General features: G+C 65.9%; 1 protein-coding gene across 2 annotated transcripts; it reads left to right on the top strand.

Annotated features, from left to right (window-relative positions):
• Nucleotides 1-1,764: 1,764 nt before the first annotated feature.
• On the top strand, nt 1,765-19,885 carry CASKIN1 (CASK interacting protein 1). Of its 2 annotated transcripts, XM_043915949.1 has the most exons (20): nt 1,765-2,047; nt 7,990-8,041; nt 8,148-8,245; nt 8,522-8,667; nt 8,759-8,854; nt 8,962-9,092; nt 9,598-9,706; nt 9,793-9,901; nt 9,993-10,087; nt 10,242-10,359; nt 11,430-11,531; nt 11,617-11,705; nt 11,781-11,865; nt 11,951-12,042; nt 12,823-12,933; nt 13,016-13,117; nt 14,422-14,560; nt 14,648-16,693; nt 17,384-17,804; nt 18,289-19,885. In XM_043915949.1, the coding sequence occupies exons 1-20, from the start codon at nt 1,954-1,956 to the stop codon at nt 18,386-18,388; spliced, it is 4,335 nt and encodes a 1,444-aa protein (XP_043771884.1). In that variant the 5' UTR covers nt 1,765-1,953; the 3' UTR covers nt 18,389-19,885. The 2 variants fall into 2 exon arrangements, with proteins under 2 accessions (XP_043771884.1, XP_043771885.1); XM_043915950.1 differs by lacking the exons at nt 12,823-12,933; nt 13,016-13,117.
• The last annotated feature ends 139 nt before the right edge of the window (nt 19,886-20,024 follow it).

Below are 20,024 nucleotides of genomic sequence, written 5' to 3'. Positions count from 1 at the left end.
CGCTAACTTTTTTGTTTTTCTGGTAATGTTTCCTGTGTGCTAGGCACACTGTTAAGCTCTGCAGATGAATAAAATGCAATTGGTACCCAGATGGGGAATATCACAACACCCACAGAAGCGATTTGCTGAACACTTACTAAGTTCTACGGCAAAGTGCTTTGTAGGTAGCATCAGTCAATCCTCAAATAATCTACAGGGAGGTATCGCTCCCTATTTTATGGAGAGGGAACCAAGATGCAGAAAGACACAGTGGCTGGAAAGGCAAATCCGGTGAGAGGGAGAACTGGGACAAACGCAGGTGGCTGTGGGTTCAGATCTCAAACTCATGAGCCGGAGACTCTGGGACCTCAGGTGAGTCACTTGGCTTTTCTTCACTGAGCCTCACTTTCTTCATCTGTCAAAAGGGTACATACAGTAAGTCCAGGTTCCAGCAAGGTGCCTGATGCAGCAGGTGCCCAGGAATTGGTAACCATAAAGGGTGGGGGGAAGGGCCCTTGTGTTTAGGGACCCCTGTGGACGTAAGACATCGGCTTGCTCCGTAACTTCATGGGAGACCCTATGGAGGGGACTGACCAGCTGCCCAGATCAGGGAACCCCAGTGCCTGCTGTTCATCCTCCTCCACCCTCTGGCCGCCTTCTTTCTGGACCAGCTTGATGGTCTGGGTGGCAGAGGGGCGTCCCACCATCATGTGTGTGAACCTTCCCAAGGCTGCATGGAGGGGGATGATCTGCCCGTCCTTGCAAATGAGGGAAGTGAGTCTGAGCCGCTCTGTCTCTAGAATGCTGCAGCCATGACAAGGTGAGGCCCCAAGGAGGAGGCTGAGGTCAGAAGTATGAGACCTGTGCGTGTGTGTGTGTGTGTGTGTGTGTGTGTGTGTGTGTGTGTGTGTAGGGGGAGTGGGGGGGCTGTCAGAAGCTGGGGCCGGAGGCTGGGGGTAAGCAGGCTTGTGTGGGGGTTCAGGTTGCTGCTGGGAAGGGCTGTGACCCCACTGGTGCTGGGGGTGGGGGTATTGAAGCCCCAGGGCCTGTGGATCTGAAGAGTTACATCCCACTCGGTGCTGGGGATGAGGGAACCCAGTCCCTCTTAGCGGGGGTTAGGGGGCTGAACCCCAGCTGGTGCTGGGCAGGTGCACTGAGGTCGGGTTTCAGATTGAGGTGGGGGCGGGGGTCGTGGAGCATTGTTTGTGGAGAGAGCCCGAGACTGCAGGGCGTGAAGGTGCAGTTGCGGGGCGGGGGGTGTGCGGGTTCCCTGACACCGAATTCATTACTGGGAGATTCCTCTTCACAGTCCCTCGACACCTCCCACGGGAGCCACAGGCCAGAAATGTCTGACAGCCTCTGGCGGCCCGGCTCCCGCGCCCGATGCCCGGGTCTCTCGGTGCCCGGGTCCCCGCCCGCCCACTGCCGGAGTCCCTCCCCCCGTGGGTCCCGCAGCCTCTGGAAGGCTCTCGGGCTCTGCCTGGCGTCGCCGCCGAGTCGGGGCTCAGCGTCCAGTCCCCCGGCCATCGCCCGGGCCGCGGGGTGTCCGCAGAGGCCAGGCCCGAGCCGCGCGGCCGGCACGTGGGGAGGGGGCGTCTGGGGGGAAGGAGCCGGAGGTAGGGGCGGAGCCAAGGAGCCGGGCGCGCGGCCGGCGCGGGCGCACCGAGGTCAGCGGCCGCAGGAGGGGGACCCAGGCGTCCGGGAGGCGGCGCCAGGTGCCGCGCCCCCGCCCCGCGCCCGCCGCCGCCGGCCCCCGCCCCCGGGCCGCCCCCCGCCCGTGACGCGCTCCCCGCCCCCTCCGCGCCGGGAGCCCGATCCCTAGCCCAAGCCCGAGGACGGCGAGGGGCGCGGGCGGCGGCGGAGGCGGCGGGGGAGGGCAGAGGAGGCAGCCGGTGCAGCGGGGCTGCCGCCGCCGCCTCGGAGCCGCGCCGAGCGCACGGAGCGCAGCCGCGTCGCTGCGGCCCCGGCCGCGCCATGGGGAAGGAGCAGGAGCTGGTGCAGGCGGTGAAGGCGGAGGACGTGGGGACCGCGCAGAGGCTGCTGCAGAGGCCGCGGCCCGGGAAGGCCAGTGAGTCCGGGGGGCGCGGGGGCGCGGGGGGCGGGCGGGAGCGGCGGCGCGCCCCGGGGCCGTCTCCAGCGCCGAGCCCCCCACCCCACCCGGCGCCGGCCGCGGAGGGGGATGCTCTCGGGTCCCGGGGGGCGGGGCGGGGCCAGCAGCGCCTGGACCCTCGGTCCGCGCCCCCCACGGCCAGCGCTGAAGGAGGGGAGGCCTCGAGCTCCCGGCTGTCACCCCGAGCCCCGCAGCGGGCACCTGGCGGCATCCGCCTCCCTGGCCGCAGGCGTTCGCATCCGTCTCTCCCGCCTGCGATCCCCTCCCTTCCCGGGCTGCGGGCTGACAGCTGGAGGTCTCTGCTGGGCCTTTAAAGGGCGAGGCGTCTCCCCCCCCCCACCCCCAACAACGCCATGGAGAGAAGGAGGGGCGCTTTGCGGTGAGGGGCGACTACAGGGCCGACAGTCTCTGTCAGACCCCTCCCCGCCCCGTGTTTAATAACAGGCTTGGCAGGGAGGGGGGGAAGGACCACGCTGGGGGTGTGGCTGCCCAGGCATGGCCGGCGGGGGGCCGTTTACCGGAGGGGGAGCCGAGGCCCAAGGTCGCCCAGCCCCGGGCAGGCTGAGTTGCAGGCAGGTGCCATCCTGGCCCTCTCTGGCTTCCCTGCTGGGAAAGGGGGCTGGGAGGGGAGGGGGTCTCCCACTGGCCTTCCTGAGCTGGGGCTGTGGGCGCCCCAGGGGACGCTGAGAAGCTTGGAGCCCTGATCCTAGCACTCATCCCGGCTCAGCTCAGAGCCTCCCCGGGGACGCCGGGGATGGACTGAAGGGCGTGTGCGGCGGCGCACGTAAGGCCGTGTCAGTGTACCAGGGCACCTGTGAGGGCGCCGCCGGCCTCCTCTGGGTCTCAGGTGGGCTCTGGGTGGCCCACGCCCCATGCCATCCCCTGGGGCGGTGTGTAAGCGGAGGGAAGCCCCTCCCCTCTCTCCAGGAGAGATGCTGAGAACTGAGACGGCCCCTGGGGCAGTTGGGGGTAGCTCCTTGAGCCCCAGGAGGACCCCTCCCACCGCAGCCCCGCCTGGCCGCTCCTCGCCTGCCCTATGCAGTTATAGAGCTGCACTTGTGTGCTTCACAGGCACAGGCCGGCCCTGCCTTCCCTACCCAGGGCCCAGGGATGGGCTGCCACTGAGGACTGGCTTCAGGGCCTCGGGGCCCAGAAAGGCAGGGCTTTCAGGCAGAGGCTGCCTCAGCTGAGCCTCAAAAGCAGGAGCAGGGATGAGAGGTGAAAGCAAGGCAAAGACTTCCACCTAGTGGCCAGCCAACCTTGGGTGCAGACAGCTTGGGTCTCCTCATCTGTGGGATGGGACCCTCGGTGGTCCCTGCCCCACAGCCTTGTTTTAAGAACAGTAAGAGTGTGCAGGGAGCCCAGGCCTTCGTGTGTACTCAGGAAGGGCTAGTAGTGATAGTGTTGGTCACTCAGTCATGTCAGACTCTTTGCCACCCCATGGAATGTAGCCCCCTAGGCTTCTCTGTCTATGGGATTCTCCGGGCAAGAATACTGGGATGAGTTGCCATTCCCCTCTCCAGGGGATCCTCCCAGCCCAGGGATTGAACCTGGCTCTCCCGCATTGTAGGCAGATTCTTTACTGTCTGAGCCACCCTGGCCATTTCCTAGACAGCCCAGGGTGGGTGCGTGGAGGAAGTGGGAGCATCAGGTTTGGGGACTCCTCCTCTCTTCCACTCTGGCCCCCAGGGGGACGTGTGGGGCTTTTACCTCCACCCGTGTCCCCGCCTGGATCTCTGCATTCGTCCCTGCGTGGCTTGGTCTCCGGATAGGAGAGACACCTGCCCTGGCCCCTGAATCTGGGCTCTCTGACTCACAGGGGCGGGTGTAATAAATCAGATGGAGAAATCCCTCCATGAATTAGCTCGGTTGTCATGGCAACACTGGCCTGCTTTGGAGTAAGATGTATTTTGATTCAGCAAAGTACAGCTGGAGTTTGGGCCATGGGGTGGGGGGCATCCAGCTGTGCTCCCTGGGGCCCCCCAACTCTAGAGGTGTTCCCACGACCCTCATTTCTGCAGTCCCCTCCCAGCGCTGACACCTTCACTTCAGCCCCCCCCCCCCAGCGTCACCCTGGGCTCTGGCGGCTCCCCCATCCTGCCTGAAGGGAGCCTCCGCTTACATGCACAGGCTGCCACCCTTAGCAGTCATCCTTGGAGGGAAGAAGAGACTGCTCTGCTCGGAAGGGAAACTACTGGGGTGGGGGCTGGCCTTCTGGGGTGTGGGGACGCCCTGTCCTCCCTCCGGCCCCGCCTCCCCTTTCTTCAGATTCACTGGAGACCACATGCTCCCGCACTCGCTCACTCGCTAACCTTAGCCCACCGAGAGCTGCCCTCCAGCACCTCGCTTGGTGCTGCCTGCTCTGGGGGCGTGGGGGGGCCTCGCCCTCTGGAGGCCGCGGGGCGCAGCCAGGCTGATGCGGGAGCAGAGGAGGCTGAGGCCCGTCCCTGGAGGGCACGGATGTGGCCTGTGCACGGCGCCCGTGGTTGGAGGAGCCCCTTGTAGAGGGGTGGAGGAGGACAGGGTGGAAGAGGGTCTGGGGTCGTCTCCCCCGAGGCCTCTGCAGCTGGAGTTTGCAGCTGGTCTCCCAGGTTGGGGTGGTCGCAGGAGAACAATTAGAGGTGGGGGCCGCAGGAGAGCCCGAGTTCTGGGGGTCAGGGGCCAGGTGCGTGCCCCGTGACCGGCGGTGAGCCATAGGCCTCGGTGCCTCGTGGGAAGGGCGAGGAGCTCCTGGGACTTTCCGCTCTGTGCCCACCGCCCTCAGGCCTGGGCAGCCCTGCTCTGCACCAGCTTCACTCAGGACACCTGTCTCTGCAAGGTGCAGCCCCCAGCCCCAGGCAGTCTGCCGCTTTGGGGGCTTTCTGAGTGCCCAGTGTCCCCATGGGAACTGGGGGTGCTCCAAGGCCTCAAGCCCGCCTACATCCAGTTCCAGCACTTTGAGACCAGCCCGGGGGCGGCGGGGGGAGATGACCTTACAAGAAGCCCCCTTCTCCTGTGGGGGGTGGTCCCCTTCTGGATGCAGACGCCCCCTCCCCACCAGCGTGTGTCACTTCTGGGCCTTGACCTCCAGCCCCTCTGAGACCTCAGCACCTGTAGGCATGGCCAGGCCTCCACCTCTGCTCGGAGCTCCTGAAGCAGCTGCCTGGGTGCCCGCTGCGGGAGGGAGAGTGAGCTGGCCCAGGGAGGCTCTTGGGAGAAGCTGAGCCTGGCTACACTGGAACTAAGGGCACGGGGGCAGCAAACGCTAGAGTCAGGCAGAGCCTTCTGGCGTGAGAAGGAGCTGAGCACAGCCCTGAGCATAGTCGGGAGTCCCCAGTGGGCCACCAACACTTGGGCTCCATTCAGCTTTGCAGCAGGGACTGTGGCCGGCCCGGCCGCATAGTTCACAGAGCCTAGTGCAGGACAAAAAGGGGGGCTGCCTTGTCTAAAAGACAACAGTCTCTAGACGGCAGCAGAGTGTCCACCCAGCACAGGGCTCCTCTTGAGTGGCCGCACGGGTCTCACTCGTGAAGCCGAGCCTGGCAGGTAGACGCAGTATGTGGGATGAGGGTTCAGTTCAGTCACCGGGCACTGAGCGCATCATGTGTGCCCGGCACTGCTAGCTGAAAAGATACAGTAGTGAGCAAAGTAGATAAAAACCATTGTTCTCTTGGAGCTTGTAATGTAGTGATGGAGGTGGACAGTAAACAAGATAAATGGTGGTATGGGACTTAAAGAGAAAAGAACAACAGACACGGGATGGGATTGGGGGTTACCATTTTATTTACTCACTGGAAAAGACCCTGATGCTGGGAAAGACTGAGGGCAGGAGGAGAAGGGGGTGACAGAGGATGAGATGGTTGGATGGCATCACCGACTCAAAGGATATGAGTTTGAGCAAATTCCAGGAGATAGTGAAGGACAGGGAAGCCTGGCGTGCTGCAGTCCATGGGGTCGCAAGAATAGGACATGACTGAGCAACTGAACAAAAACAATTTTTAAAATTATTTGACCAGGCCTCATGGCTTGCAGAATTCTTAGTTCCCCAACCAAGGATTGGACCTGGGCCCCGGCAGTGGAAGTGCTGAATCCTAACCACTGGACTCCCAGATAATTACCACTGTAGATGGGAGTGAGGAGGCTTTGACAAGCAGGTCTTGGATAAAGGCCTGGAGAATATGAAGAGGGAGTCATGGGAAGAAGGAAGAATAATGCCTGCCCCCTCCACATACACAGCTTGTGCAAAGGCCCTGTGGTGGCAGAGGTCGGTGCGTCAGAGTGCCTTCAAGGAGGCTCATGTGACTGGAGCAGGGGTGAGGGGAAAGTGTGTCATGCTGGGCCATTGTCCGGCTTCGGCCTCTAACCCCAGTGAGACGGGAGCAGCGGGATCAGACGCATGTCCTCAGGGGGCCCCCCCGACTTCAGCGGGTGGACTGGAGGAGGCAGGCTGGAAGCAGGGAGGCCAGTGGAGAGGAGGTGGCTGTGGTCCTTGGAGAGATGCTGGCCTGGCCCAGGGTGGGGATGTTGGTACCAAGAAAGGAGAGGATTCCAGGCGTGCTTTAAATGGTTATAAAGGCAGAGCCCACAGGATTTACCGATGAAGATATAAGGACCCAGGGCTGCCTCCAAGGTTTTGCGCTGGACTACCGACGGCGGCACTGGTGCAAACTTAGACTTCAGCATCAGCCAAATGTCTGAGCAGGGGCAGGGGCAGGGGCAGGGGCAGGGGCAGGGGTGGAGACGCCTCTGGTCCTGGAGCCTCTGCTCTTGGGCTATTGGCTGGAGAAGCCCCTCCCTGGGGAGGGTGGGGAGGATCCCTGTGGAGCTGTGTCAGCAACGGCCACGTGCTGAGCCCTTGGACCTGCGAGGCCGGCCCCTTAGACCCTCCAAGCTCATGGCCCAGGCCACAGGGCTAGTAAGGGGCAGAGGCCCGTCCGACTCTGTGGGCCTTGTGGGCCACCAGTGGCCTCACACCCCACATCCAGCAGCTGAGAACCGAGGCCGGGGCGGCTGGGGCTGCCATGGGTCACCAAGTGGGCCCTGCAGCAGCCCCTCTGGGCCCCGACTCCCTCGGGCTCCCGCCCCCATCCCTGTCCTGGGCCTGGACAAAGGGGCTTCTGTCCTGCCAGCCCCTCCCTCACAGAGTGACTGACCCACAAATGGGTTATGTAACCACGGCCCAGACAGGCAGGGGATTGGCCCCAGTCCGGCTGGGCCTGAGCCCATGGATAGGGCATCGGTGGGCTCCACTCCTCTGGCCGGCGCCCGGTGGAGGCCAGGACTGTGGAGGAGACCGGGGCGTCCGAGGGAGGGCCGGAGCCCCGTGGGCTTCAGGCAGGCCGACGAGGGGGTCACTATCGCGTGGCTGCCCAGAGGCACGGGCCCACTTGTCGGCCTCCCCTTCCCGCCTTGCTGGATGGGGCGCATCCACACTGGCCAGGCCTGGGGCTGGAGCTGGGGGAGGCTGCACCCTGGAAGTGTGGCTCTCTCCCAGAGATACCCCTGTTTCCGGGTGTGGCAGGCCGCCCCCGGGCCCATCTGGGCCCTTCTGAGAGACAGATTGGGCTGGCTCTCTCCCTCCCACCATTGGCAGGGGCTCAGCCAGCGTCCCCAGGGAGGGCTTCGTGTGCACATGTGTGCGCCTGTGTGGGTGCCCAGCCCTGGCCTCTCAGACAGGTCCTGGCCCGGGGAAACCTCCCAGCATTTCAGTTCAGTGAAAAACCGAGGTCCGAAAGCTGGTACCTGGTGCTGGGTGCAGGGAACAGAGCTGAATGAATGAACGCTTCTAAACTGAAGACCTAGATAGCTTTGGCTCTGAGCCCGCCAGGGAGCTAGCCAGCCGCTCTCAGGCTGCCTAGAGGGGGCTGGGCCCCAGGTGGGCCTCCTTCACCGTGTCTCCTCCCCTCCCCCGACCCCCGCAGAGCTCCTGGGCTCCACCAAGAAGATCAATGTCAATTTCCAAGACCCTGATGGGTGAGTGCTCAGCCCAGGGAGGCATCAGTCTGGTGTGGGGGTCAGGGACTCCTAGGGCAGGCGGGGTGTCTGGCACCTGCCCACACGTGTCCATCACCCATTGCAGCTTTTCAGCCCTGCACCATGCAGCCCTGAATGGCAACACGGAGCTGATCACCTTGCTGCTGGAGGCCCAGGCTGCTGTGGACATCAAGGACAACAAAGGCAAGGCCTGACAGGCAGGACACGGCAGTGAGCGAAGTGGATAAAAACCACTGTCCTCTTGGAGCTTGTAATTTAGTGATGGAGGTGGACAGTAAAGGCCAGGGACCTTGGAGCCAGGGGCAAGGGGGTTAAAGTCAGAGCTTGGGGACCCTGGAGGCCTCGATGGTCCCTCAACTGAGGTCAGCTTGGGGTCCTGGTCTGGGTCGAGGCAGCTTCTCGTGGGGTCAGGGTCAGGGTCTAGCTCCAGCTCCCAACTGCCCCCGTCCACCCCCCCAGGCATGCGGCCGCTGCACTACGCGGCCTGGCAGGGCCGGAAGGAGCCCATGAAGCTGGTGCTGAAGGCAGGCTCGGCGGTGAACATCCCATCCGACGAGGGCCACATCCCCCTGCACTTGGCGGCCCAGCACGGTCACTATGATGTGGTAAGGACCGCCCCTGGGGGCAACAGGGCACCTGGGGCAGCAGCAGCCTGACGGACGCCCCAGGCCTGACCGCACCTTGTGGTCCCTGCAGTCCGAAATGCTGCTGCAGCACCAGTCCAACCCCTGCATGGTGGACAACTCGGGCAAGACGCCCCTGGACCTGGCCTGTGAGTTTGGCCGCGTCGGGGTAAGTCTCCCCAGAGAGCTGAGCGTGACTCCATCCGCTCCGTCTTCTTCTCCTAGGGGACCCCCACCCCGTTTCTTGGGCCCCCTACTCTTCACCCCTCCCTCCAGGTGGTCCAGCTGCTTCTGAGCAGCAACATGTGTACGGCCTTGTTGGAGCCCCGGCCGGGGGACACCACCGACCCCAACGGCACCAGCCCCCTGCACCTGGCGGCCAAGAATGGCCACATCGACATCATCAGGTACGGCCGGGGTGGGGGCGGGGTGAGGGGCTCCCTGCCTCGGGCTGCCTACTCCTGGCTTGGCAGTAAGACCGGAGCAGCCGGGGAGCCATGGGGATGTGGTCAGGCCTCGGGTACGAGGGATGCCTCCAGCCGCCCCCATAAAGGATGCCCCGGCGGGGGCTGGGGAGTGGGCTTCTACAGCCTCCCAGCCTGTGCCACCTGCCAGGTGGCCCTGTGGCGACTCTCGGCATCTCTGAGCCTTCGTTTCCCCATGCTCAAAGTACATATCGCAGCACTGCTTGTTCTGGGATGAGACAAGACCAGAGTGTGAAGGGTTCGCATCGGGAGGGGGACTCCCGCAAGTTCCCCATCACTGGCGGAGGCCATCCTGTTGGGGAGGTGGTCGGGGAGGTGGGGTCGGGTTGGCTCATTCTGGGCCTCCAGGAGTCGGAGGCCGACTCGGGGTGCTGGACCAGTGGACTCCCGTGCAAGGCCCTGCCTGCTCCCCCTGCCGCCCCGCCAGACTGCTGCTCCAAGCCGGCATCGACATTAACCGCCAGACCAAGTCCGGCACCGCCCTGCACGAGGCCGCGCTCTGCGGGAAGACGGAGGTGGTTCGGCTGCTGCTGGATGTGAGTCGGGGGCCAGGGTGGGGGGCACGGGGGTCGGGTGAGGATGGAGGGGGCTCCTGACAGGCCTCACTGTCTGGCCTGTGCAGAACGGGATCAACGCCCATGTGAGGAACACGTACAGCCAGACCGCCCTGGACATCGTGCATCAGTTTACCACCTCCCAGGCCAGCAAGGAGATCAAGCAGCTGCTGCGAGGTGGGCTGGGGCAGGGCCGGGGGGCTGGGGCGGGGCCGGGGCCGGGCCGGCTCACAGGACTGGGGGAGTCTGCCACCTCCTGTGTCCCCAGAGGCCTCGGCGGCCCTGCAGGTCCGGGCGACCAAGGATTACTGCAACAACTACGACCTGACCAGCCTCAACGTGAAAGCTGGGGACATCATCACAGTAAGGACGGTCTGGGGCTGCTGGAGCAGGGCTGAGAGGGGCCTGGGATGCTGCCCCCAACACCTGGCAAGAACTGGGGGGGCCCAGGCCACCCATCCACTTGACCCAGAGGGGAGTACCCCCCAAGCGTGCTCCCCTCACCTTATCTGGCCAGGTCCTTGAGCAGCACCCAGATGGCCGCTGGAAGGGCTGTATCCATGACAACAGGACAGGCAATGACCGTGTGGGATACTTCCCGTCTTCCCTGGGCGAGGCCATCGTTAAGCGAGCAGGCAAGTCCAGCCCAGGCCAGGGGCTCACGGCCAGACGGGAGCATGTGTATGGCATGTTTCGGGGTGGGCCAGGACTGCGAGCTCCCGCCATCACTGGGTGTGAGGTCCGGAGTTTGTCCTGCCAGCTCTTACCCGTGTCCCTGGACCCGATCCTCCATTGATTCAGCAGACACTGCACGCCAGGCTCGAGGAATAGACGATTACCCAAATGGCCGTCATTCCTGCTCTCAAGGAGCTTGCTCTGGGGCAGGGGGGTGGGGGAGGCACAGGACAGTGAAGTCAGCACGGAGGGAAATGTGCTGACCGGTGACCCAGAGATTGCAGATGGACGCCCACTTCAGACAGTGGACAGACAAGGCCCTGAGAAGTGGGAGGGGGCAGGCTGCAGGCGGTGCCTTCGGGGCAGTGGGAACCACACGTGCAGAGGCGCTCAGGCAGGACAGAGTGTGACGTATGCGAGGGTCCAGTGGAGCCCAGGGTGGCTGACTCGGTGACAGAGTGAGGGGTGTAGGAGGAGGCCACAAGGCTGTGGAAGGGCTTCAGATGGGGTCCAGGTGTGGCGGGCTGATCCTGTGCAGAGGACGTGGAGGTTGACAGGCCAGTGAGAGGGCAGAGGGGGCCAGCCAGCTAGGAGGTGTGGTCAGTCCACCCAAGGTCATCGAGTGCCCTGGCCCCAGGCTCCTGGGGACCTCCTCCCCCTGCTCCCCATCAGAGGTGTTTGTACTCTTCCTGTGAACCTCCACCCCCACATACAGGACCACAGGCAGAGTAGCTGGCCTGCACCCGGCTCTGCTGTGCTCTCCTGCTCACCAGTGTCCAGGGTTGGGAGGGGTCTTCCGAGGGTCTCTCAGCTCCTTGGAGACAGCCGGGGCAGGAGGAGCTGGCACTGAGCCTCCCGGCCTGTGTGCGTGTGTGTCTCTGTGTGCTTGTGTGCACATGTGTGTGTGTACGCACGTGTGTGTACGCACGTGTGTGTGTGTGTGCGCGCGCGCGCGTGCAAGTATCTGGTCTCTGCTCTATGCAGGCCTGGAGCCGATCCAGGGCTCAGGGCAGCTGTGCTTGGCCTGCAGGTCCCCGAGCAGGTGCTGAACCAAGTCCACCCCAGGGAGGCAGCTCCGCAGGGCCCGCTGCGCCCCCCGAGGAGATCTGGGTGCTGAGGAAGCCTTTTGCAGGTGGGTGGGGAGCCTGGGGGGGGGAGGCGGCGGGGCGGGGTGGGGTGGGGAGGGCGTTGCTGACATTGTTCTGTCCTGCGGGCAGGCGGGGACCGAAGCGGCAGCTTGAGCAGCACAGCTGGGGGCCGGAGCGGCGGGGGCCACACCCTGCACGCGGGCTCTGAAGGGGTCAAGGTAGGTGGGGTGCTGGCAGGGCCGGGGTGCCTAGGTCTGGAGCAGCACTGGCCAGCCAGCCTGTCTGGATTCCAGCTCCTGGCAACGGTGCTCTCCCAGAAGCCGGTATCTGACTCCAGCCCCGGGGATAGCCCGGTCAAGCCTCCAGAGGGCCCTGCAGGTAAGGGCAAGGAGACGGTGCTGCTGGCCAGGCGTGGAGGTGGCCCCTGGGCAGCCCTCGCCCCTCCTCACCCTCTCGTCCCTAGGTGCGACCCGGGCCCAGCCTCCAGCAGCCCACGTGGGCCCAGGCTATGGGGAGCAGCCACCCAAGAAGCTGGAGGCGGCGTCCGAGGGCAAGGTACAGGGCCAGGGAGGCTGAGGGGCGGGGGCCAGGGAGGCCTGCCTGGCTGGGTCACAGCACGGCCAGCGCCCTCAACGGGCCAGGCCCGTCCCTCTGTTGGTCTGTCAGTCTGTGTGCGTAGTTGTTGTCTCTTGTGCAGGCTGTGTGTGTAAGCCAGTATATCTAAAAGTGTGACACGCGTGAGGTGAGCGGGCAGTGTGTTTGTGTGTGGCTGGTGTGACTGTGGTCTGGGCATGGGTGCGCCTGTGTGTGCATGTGGAGGGTGTGGGTGCGAGATGAGTGGAAGCGTGTGTGGGGGTGAGACAGGTCTGTGTGCGTGCACCTGCGTGCTAGGGCAGGCGTGAACTGCTGGCTGAGTTCTCCTGCATCCCCCGGGCAGAGCCCACCTCCCGCGTGGGGGGGGCAGCAGTCAGCGGCCCCTCCTGAGGCCCCATTCCCAGAGTCCCTGTCACGGGCCACACGGCAGGGCGGCCCTGGGCCAGGAAAGGGGGGTGGTCAGGGAGGCCTGTGATGTGGACGGCGGCGGGACCCTCCTGGTGGAGCTTACAGCAGGCAGCTGACGCATGGGACGACGCTGAGACGGTGGAGCCCTGGACTCAGAGGGAAGAGCGCCCGACCAGGCTGACGGGGGCCTGGCAGCTGCGGACAGCCCAGTGGACGGCAGCTCGCGCCGCGTGGTCTTCGGCAGAGCAGAGAAGGAGGCGCTGCGGTGGCTGGGTGCACGCCTGGCCGAGGGGCGGGTGGGTGAGCCTGCAGCGGGTGCCTTGTGTCTTCCAGGGCGCCGAGGCTGTCAGCCAGTGGCTTGCCACGTTCCAGCTGCAGCTCTATGCCCCCAATTTCATCAGCGCCGGCTATGACCTGCCCACCATCAGCCGCATGACCCCTGAGGTGAGCTGCCCGGAAGGCTGCCCACCAGCTGGCTCGGAGATGGGCCCCCAGCCTCCGGCTAACAGGTATCTCCTCCATCTAGGACCTCACGGCCATCGGGGTCACCAAGCCCGGCCACCGGAAGAAGATCACTGCAGAGATCAGCGGCCTGAGCCTCCCCGACTGGCTGCCTGAGTACAAACCCGTAAGGCCCCCTGCACCCTGGTGGCCAGGCCCAGGAGGGGCAGACCAACAGACGGACAGACAGCCACGGCCCTCCCCTGCCTTCTGGGGAGTCCAGGGAGAGGACAGAGGAGGGTGGCCTCTGTTCATCCGTCAGGGGCCCCGGGGCCAGCCTCCCCGGGCAGGGGCTGGGGTGACCTCCTCTGAGGGCTGTTCGGGCAAGGGGAGCCTGGAGCCCAGAGCATCCCCATCTCTACTACACGCTCACCACTCAGGGATGTTGGCACCACCCGGCGCCCCACAACACTGCCCATCACATGCCCACCTGATGCCACAGGGGGCTGCCACGCACCCAGGCACAAACCCAGGCACGAGGAAGGCGTGTGTGAGCACGCAGAGCGCACGCATGCACTGAACACATGCCAGGTGCCCACCAACAGCCACACTGGCCTCGGCCAGCGCTGTCACGCACAGGCGCCCTGCGGAGGCACAGGCTCCAGGCTGGGAGAGCGGGGCCTGGGGCCTGTCCCACCCGCGCCGCCTCTCTGGGCCTCGCGCTCCCACCTGTCCAGGAGGGAGATGCTGCGGTCACCAAGGGCCCCCGGGGTGGGACAGGCAGGTGCACGCTCACCCACGCTGCCTCGCCCCACTCAGTCCGTGGCTCAGGGGTCCCCCCAGCCAGCACGCCCAGGTCCTGGGGGCTTCACTCTGCTTGCACACCCAGGCGGGGACCAAGTGTGCTGTGTTGGTGCATGAGTGACGTCCAGCTGGGAGTGTGGACAGGTGGATCCTGGTCAGGGGGCCACTGGCTGGTTCTGGGTGAAGACCATCATGGATACTTGCGCACGCATGTGACAAGGCTGTGTGACGTGTGCCTGACGATGGTGGGGAAATGGTGAGAGGGCGTGAGCGTGACTCAGCAGTGTCGGTGCCGTGGATGACTGGGGTGCAAGCTGTGTGTATACCCGTTGCTGGTTGGTGGTGCTGTGTGTCTGCGTCCGTGATGCGTGAGGTGTGTCCACGTGGGTGCTGTCCCCAGGGCTGCCTGGCCTGCCTGGCAGGTGAGGGTATCCTTCCTCCCCCACCCCCCTGAGGGTCTCCCGTGGAGAGGGTCATGCCTCTGTGTGTGTTTGCCTGTGTCCGCACGTGTGTGTGAGCTGGCCTTGGCTGTGCTGTCAAGGCTGTGCTGACCCCTCCGGCCTGTCCATTTGTCCTTCCGTCTCTCTGTGCCAGGCTGGCCTGGTGCCCACCCCTCCACCAGCTCCGAGTGGCAGGCAGGGTGTGGGCAGCCAGCTCGTGCTGCCCTCTGTGTCCCCCGCCCCGTAGGCGAACCTGGCCGTGTGGCTGTCCATGATCGGCCTGGCGCAGTACTACAAGGTGCTGGTGGACAACGGCTACGAGAACATTGACTTCATCACCGACATCACCTGGGAGGACCTGCAGGAGATCGGCATCACCAAGCTGGGTGAGGCCCCGCCCTGCCCCCCGCCGCGTCCCGCGTCCCCGTCCTCCACGCGCTCCCGTGCCTGACCTGTGCCCCGCCCCCACTCAGGCCACCAGAAGAAGCTGATGCTGGCCGTGCGGAAACTGGCAGAGCTGCAGAAGGCAGAGTATGCTAAGTACGAGGGGGGACCCCTGCGCCGGAAGGCACCGCAGTCGCTGGAGGTGATGGCCATCGAGTCGCCACCCCCACCCGAGCCTGCCCCGGCTGACTGCCAGTCTCCGAAGATGACCACCTTCCAGGACAGCGAGCTCAGCGGGGAGCTGCAGGCGGCCCTGACTGGCCCGGCCGAAGGGGCTGCTGCTGCCACCGCCCCGGCCGAGAAGCCCTCCAACCACCTGCCGCCCACCCCGAGGGCCTCGGGACGGCAGGAGCCCAGCCTGGGGGGGAGAGCACGGCACATGAGCAGCTCCCAGGAGCTGCTGGGCGACGGGCCCCCGGGGCCCAGCAGCCCCATGTCACGGAGCCAGGAGTACCTGCTCGATGAGGGGCCGGCCCCCGGCACCCCCCCCAAAGAGGCCCGGCCCAGCCGCCATGGCCACAGTGTCAAGCGGGCCAGCGTGCCCCCAGTGCCGGGCAAGCCTCGGCAGGTCCTGCCGCCAGGGGCCAGCCACTTCACGCCCCCCCAGACACCCACGAAACCCCGGCCAAGCTCCCCACAGGCCCTGGGGGGGCCTCATGGCCCAGCGCCAGCCACAGCCAAGGTGAAGCCCACCCCTCAGCTGCTGCCGCCCACGGAGCGACCCATGTCCCCCCGCTCGCTTCCTCAGTCGCCCACTCACCGCGGCTTTGCCTACGTGCTGCCCCAACCGGTGGAGAGTGAGGCTGGGCCGGCTGCCCCTGGGCCCGCGCCCACAGCCACGCCCACACCGGTGCCCACGCTGTGCCTGCCGCCTGAGGCCGACGCAGAGCCAGGGAGGCCCAAGAAGCGCGCCCACAGCCTGAATCGCTACGCGGCGTCTGACAGTGAGCCGGAGCGGGACGAGCTGCTGGTGCCGGCCGCCGCCGGGCCCTATGCCACGGTCCAGCGGCGCGTGGGCCGCAGCCACTCTGTGCGGGCGCCCGCCGGTGCAGACAAGAATGTCAATCGCAGCCAGTCGTTCGCCGTGCGGCCACGGAAGAAGGGGCCGCCCCCGCCCCCACCCAAGCGCTCCAGCTCCGCCATGGCCAGCGCCAACCTGGCCGATGAGCCGGCGCCAGATGCGGAGACTGAGGGGGCCGGGGCAGAGGACAGCCGGCTGGGGGTCCGGGCGCAGCGCCGGCGGGCCAGTGACCTGGCTGGCAGCGTGGACACAGGAAGTGCCGGCAGTGTGAAGAGCATCGCAGCCATGCTTGAGCTGTCATCCATCGGGGGTGGGGGCCGGGCAGCCCGTAGGCCCCCTGAGGGCCACCCCATGCCTCACCCTGCCAGCCCAGAGCCAGGCCGGGTGGCCACGGTGCTGGCCTCAGTGAAGCACAAGGAGGCCATCGGACCTGACGGCGAGGTGGTGAACCGGCGCCGCACGCTGAGTGGGCCTGTTACGGGACTCCTGGCCACTGCTCGCCGGGGTCCCGGAGAGCCAGCGGGGCCTGCAGACCATGGCCAGTTGGTGGAAGAGGGTGCCGCCCGGCAGCGGCCCAGAGGTCCAACCAAGGGCGAGGTGGGTGCAGAGGGCCCGCCCCTAGCCAGGGTGGAGGCCAGTGCCACCCTCAAGAGGCGCATCCGGGCCAAGCAGAGCCAGCAGGAGAATGTCAAGTTCATCCTAACTGAGTCTGACACCGTCAAGCGCCGGCCCAAGGTCAAGGAGCGGGAGCTGGGTCCCGAGCCTCCCCCACCGCCGCTGTCTGTGTACCAGAATGGAACGGGCACTGTGCGCCGCCGGCCAGCCTCTGAGCAGGCTGGACCCCCAGAGCTGCCCCCACCGCCCCCGCCTGCTGAGCCCCCGCCCTCTGACCTCATGCACCTGCCCCCGCTGCCCCCTCCGGACAGTGATGCCCGGAAGCTGGCCAAGCCACCTGTCTCTCCCAAGCCCGTTCTGGCTCAGCCCGTGCCCAAGATCCAGGGCTCGCCCACACCTGCCTCCAAGAAGGTGCCGCTGCCAGGTCCCGGCAGCCCAGGTAGGTGCAGGACGCCAGCTGGGGAGGGGCCCCACACCAGGGTCTCCAGGGTTTTCTGCTTCTTGGATCTGATGAAGGCCAGGGGGAGTGGGGTGGGAAGGTATCCTCAGACCCTCTCATCCATCCACCCCCGGACTACCCCATCAGCCCAGAGCTGGGACAGTTGTGGTCCGTAAGTCCTCAGTGGAGGAGGCACAGGTGCATAAATAACAACACCTGTGGAAGGAGGACAGGCCCAGGAGGCCGGAGGGTTCAGGGGGGGACTCTGACATGGCTGTAGAGTGACCCCAGCACGGGAGGGAGGGGAAAGGCTTCCAGACAGAAAGATCAGAGGTGCAAAGGCCCTGTGACATTCAAGGAATGGAAGGGCCAGTGGCTACATACAACAGGCCACTCCTGGAAGGGAATGGAGGGGGAGGGCGGATGGGTCGGGGTTTGGAAACAGTGACCCAAACAGGTGTGCACAGCGAATCCCCCCCTGACAGCCTCAGGGAGACCCAGGGCAGAGGGGCACGGAGGGCTGGAGCTGAAGTGCAGTGCCTGCAGTGCAGAGGGCGTTATTTTCGCTCCCGGTTGCGAAGCAGGGCGTTTGGGCAGTGTTTCAGCAGGGCTTGGGTCGGGACGGGCAGCGCGCGATTTGCGCGCGCCGCGCGACTTCCCACCCGGGTGCAAGTCTCCTCCTCCCCGCAGAGGTGAAGCGTGCGCATGGCACGCCGCCGCCCGTGTCTCCCAAGCCGCCGCCACCGCCCACGGCGCCTAAGCCGGCCAAGGCCGCGGCGGGGCTGCAGTCAGGCAGTGCCAGCCCGTCGCCCGCGCCCTCGCCGGCGCGCCAGCAACCTGCCGCACTCGCCAAGCCTGCCAGCACGCCGCCGGCGCTGAGCGCCAGCCCCGCCAGCCCCGCCAGGCCGCCGTCGCCCGGTGCGCCCGCGCTGCACGTGCCCGCCAAGCCGCCGCGCGCTGCCGCCGCGGCTGCAGGACCCCCAGCCACGCCCGACGGCACCTCGCCGGGGGACAGCGCCCGGCAGAAGCTGGAGGAAACGAGCGCGTGCCTGGCGGCGGCGCTGCAAGCCGTGGAAGAGAAGATCCGGCAGGAGGACGCGCAGGGATCGCGGTAGGTGCGGGATTGGGTGCGACCTGCGCGCGGCCGAGGGTGCCGCTCACCTGTAGGCTGCTGCCCCGTGGCGGCGGGAATCGAGTTGCGCCGGAGGGGCGTGGCCTTCGAGCTAGCCCCGCCCCACACCGCGGGGCGGGGCCCGGCTTGGGCGGGGGCTCTGAGAGGGGCCCGGTCCCCAGAGGCGGCCGTGCGTGGGGAGGGGCCGGGGCTGGCAAATGTCGTGGGGGCGTGGCCTTGAACTGGCCCTGCCCCACACTATGGGGCGGGGCCAGCATGGGCGGGAGGGGACTGGTCGTGCGTGGGGGCGTGGTCTCGAGCTAGCCCCGCCAACATGGCGGGGCTTGGCAGCCGTTGCGGGGGCGTGGCCTACCCCGGCCCCGCCCCACGGGCGGGCCGTGGTGTCCGCGAGGCGGCGGCCTTCGCGCGGAGGGGCGAAACGTCCTGCCCCGCGCCCGCCTGCTCACTCCGCGCCCTCCCGCAGCCCCTCGGCCGCGGAGGAGAAGAGCACCGGCAGCATCCTGGACGACATTGGCAGCATGTTTGATGACCTGGCCGACCAGCTGGACGCCATGCTGGAGTGACGCGGCCGCCCACGTCGGGCCCGCACGCTGACCTTTACCTCAGGATGGGCACCTCTGGGCGCGGCGTGAGCAGGCAGGCGGGCGGGGCCGCGAGGGCGGGGCGCGGGGGGCCGGGTGCGAGGCTCCCGCACAAGCACAACTCCTGCCGCCGGGCCCAGCCCGGATGACTGCCTGGCCGGGGGACCCAAGGGCTCTGGTCAGATGCTGCTGCCCCTCCCCGTGCAATAACTGCTGGGCCGCCTGCCGCCCACCGCCAGGCTTTGCCCGCCGTGGTGCGGGAGGGGCCGCTCCTGAACCTCCGCTCCGAGCCCGGGTTGGGCCCACCCTGGGGGGCAGCGGGCAGGGGGCAGCCACTGTAGCCCCCTCCCCAGTCTGGGGCAGAGCACAGGCCTATGCCCAGCACAGAACTGCCCGATGGGGACCTCCGCCAGCCGCTCCTGCGCAGCACAAGGGGCTGGGTTGGGCCCCCTGCCCCACAGCACCCCCCTCCCCCCAGAATATAAGCTATCGAAGAGTATTAATTTATTGGGAATGAGCTAAGGCAGATTTCCCCAGAGATACAAAAAGGTATAACTTTAACAAATATATATTTAAAGAAAGAAAAAAATATTATTGATTCTATAGAAAACCATTTACCAACTGCAAGGACGCTGGAGTCTAGCTCAAGACAAAAGCTGTCAAGAGGCCCTGACCATCTGTCTATCCATCCCTCCCTCGGTCCCAGAGTGGCCAGACCCCTGGCCCAGTAGCACAAATGGGAGGCTGGGGTCCGAGGAGGGGTCCGTGTTCCGCCAGGGCCTCCCCTCTGATCTCTCTCCTAACTTCTCTGCGTCTGAAGAACCTGAAGGATGTGCCTTGCTCGCCGCTGGGCTGTGTCCTCCGTGCGGTGGAGACAGTGGGCAGGGCTCTGCCTCTCTCTGGGGTGCTGGTGTGAGGGTGCCCCTGGGTTCCGAGGGAGCTGTGTGCACAGCGTGGGTGTGTCAGCAGTGGGTGCAGGGCGTGCATGCCAGGCTGTGTGGTGCGTGTGAGGGTGTGCCCAACCCTCCCTCCCGGGGGCCCCAGCTAGCCCCACGCAGCCAGCCCGCCCCGCTCCTGTTCCCGTTCCCAGACGCTCTGCTCGTGGTCCGAGGCCGTGTCGTGTGGCCGTTCTCGCCTTCTCTCTCTCTCCCCCCCTCAAAAAAGTACTGACTGGCCTCCTCTGTTGTGTTTGCTGATCCACGTGTGTTGGGCACACTTTGACATTTCTTAAAAAAAGAGAGAATTAAAAAACGCCGAAAACCAGCGACTGTGACTCGGGTGGGTGGAGGGGTTCTGCAGAGGTAGTGTCTGGGCGTGTGGGGCCCCTCCCAGCATTCACGTACTAACATGTCCCCAGGTGGGTTGGCCTGGCCATCTGCCTGGCCTCTGCAGTGGGTGGCCCGGACCAGGGCTAGCAGGTGGGGAGGGGGGTCCGGGCAGGGAGCTACTGTCAGCTGTCAATAAACAGCAGAAAACGGAGCTGCCTGGCTTTTTTTTGGAGGGGGAGTGTATACTGGGGCAAGTGGGGGGCAGTCACCAACACAACCACATCGTGGGGTTGTCAACAGGCACCTCTGTGGTCCCTGCCCAGCCTCCCTCCCGCTGGCCAGTGCCTGTG

This window comes from Cervus elaphus, chromosome 10 (genome assembly GCF_910594005.1).
Source record: "Cervus elaphus chromosome 10, mCerEla1.1, whole genome shotgun sequence".
Lineage (NCBI taxonomy): Eukaryota > Metazoa > Chordata > Mammalia > Artiodactyla > Cervidae > Cervus > Cervus elaphus.
The sequence above is the reverse complement of the archived record's forward strand: the minus strand, read 5'-3'. Positions and strand labels throughout refer to the sequence as shown.

Excerpts from the sequence above, each read along its gene's own strand:
- CASKIN1 (XM_043915949.1), top strand. The coding sequence starts at position 1,954 with ATGGGGAAGGAGCAGGAGCTGGTGCAGGCGGTGAAGGCGGAGGACGTG. Across the intron at positions 10,360-11,429 it reads GGCCATCGTTAAGCGAGCAG|GTCCCCGAGCAGGTGCTGAA; the intron begins GCAAGTCCAGCC and ends CTTGGCCTGCAG. Across the intron at positions 11,866-11,950 it reads GCCTCCAGAGGGCCCTGCAG|GTGCGACCCGGGCCCAGCCT; the intron begins GTAAGGGCAAGG and ends TCTCGTCCCTAG.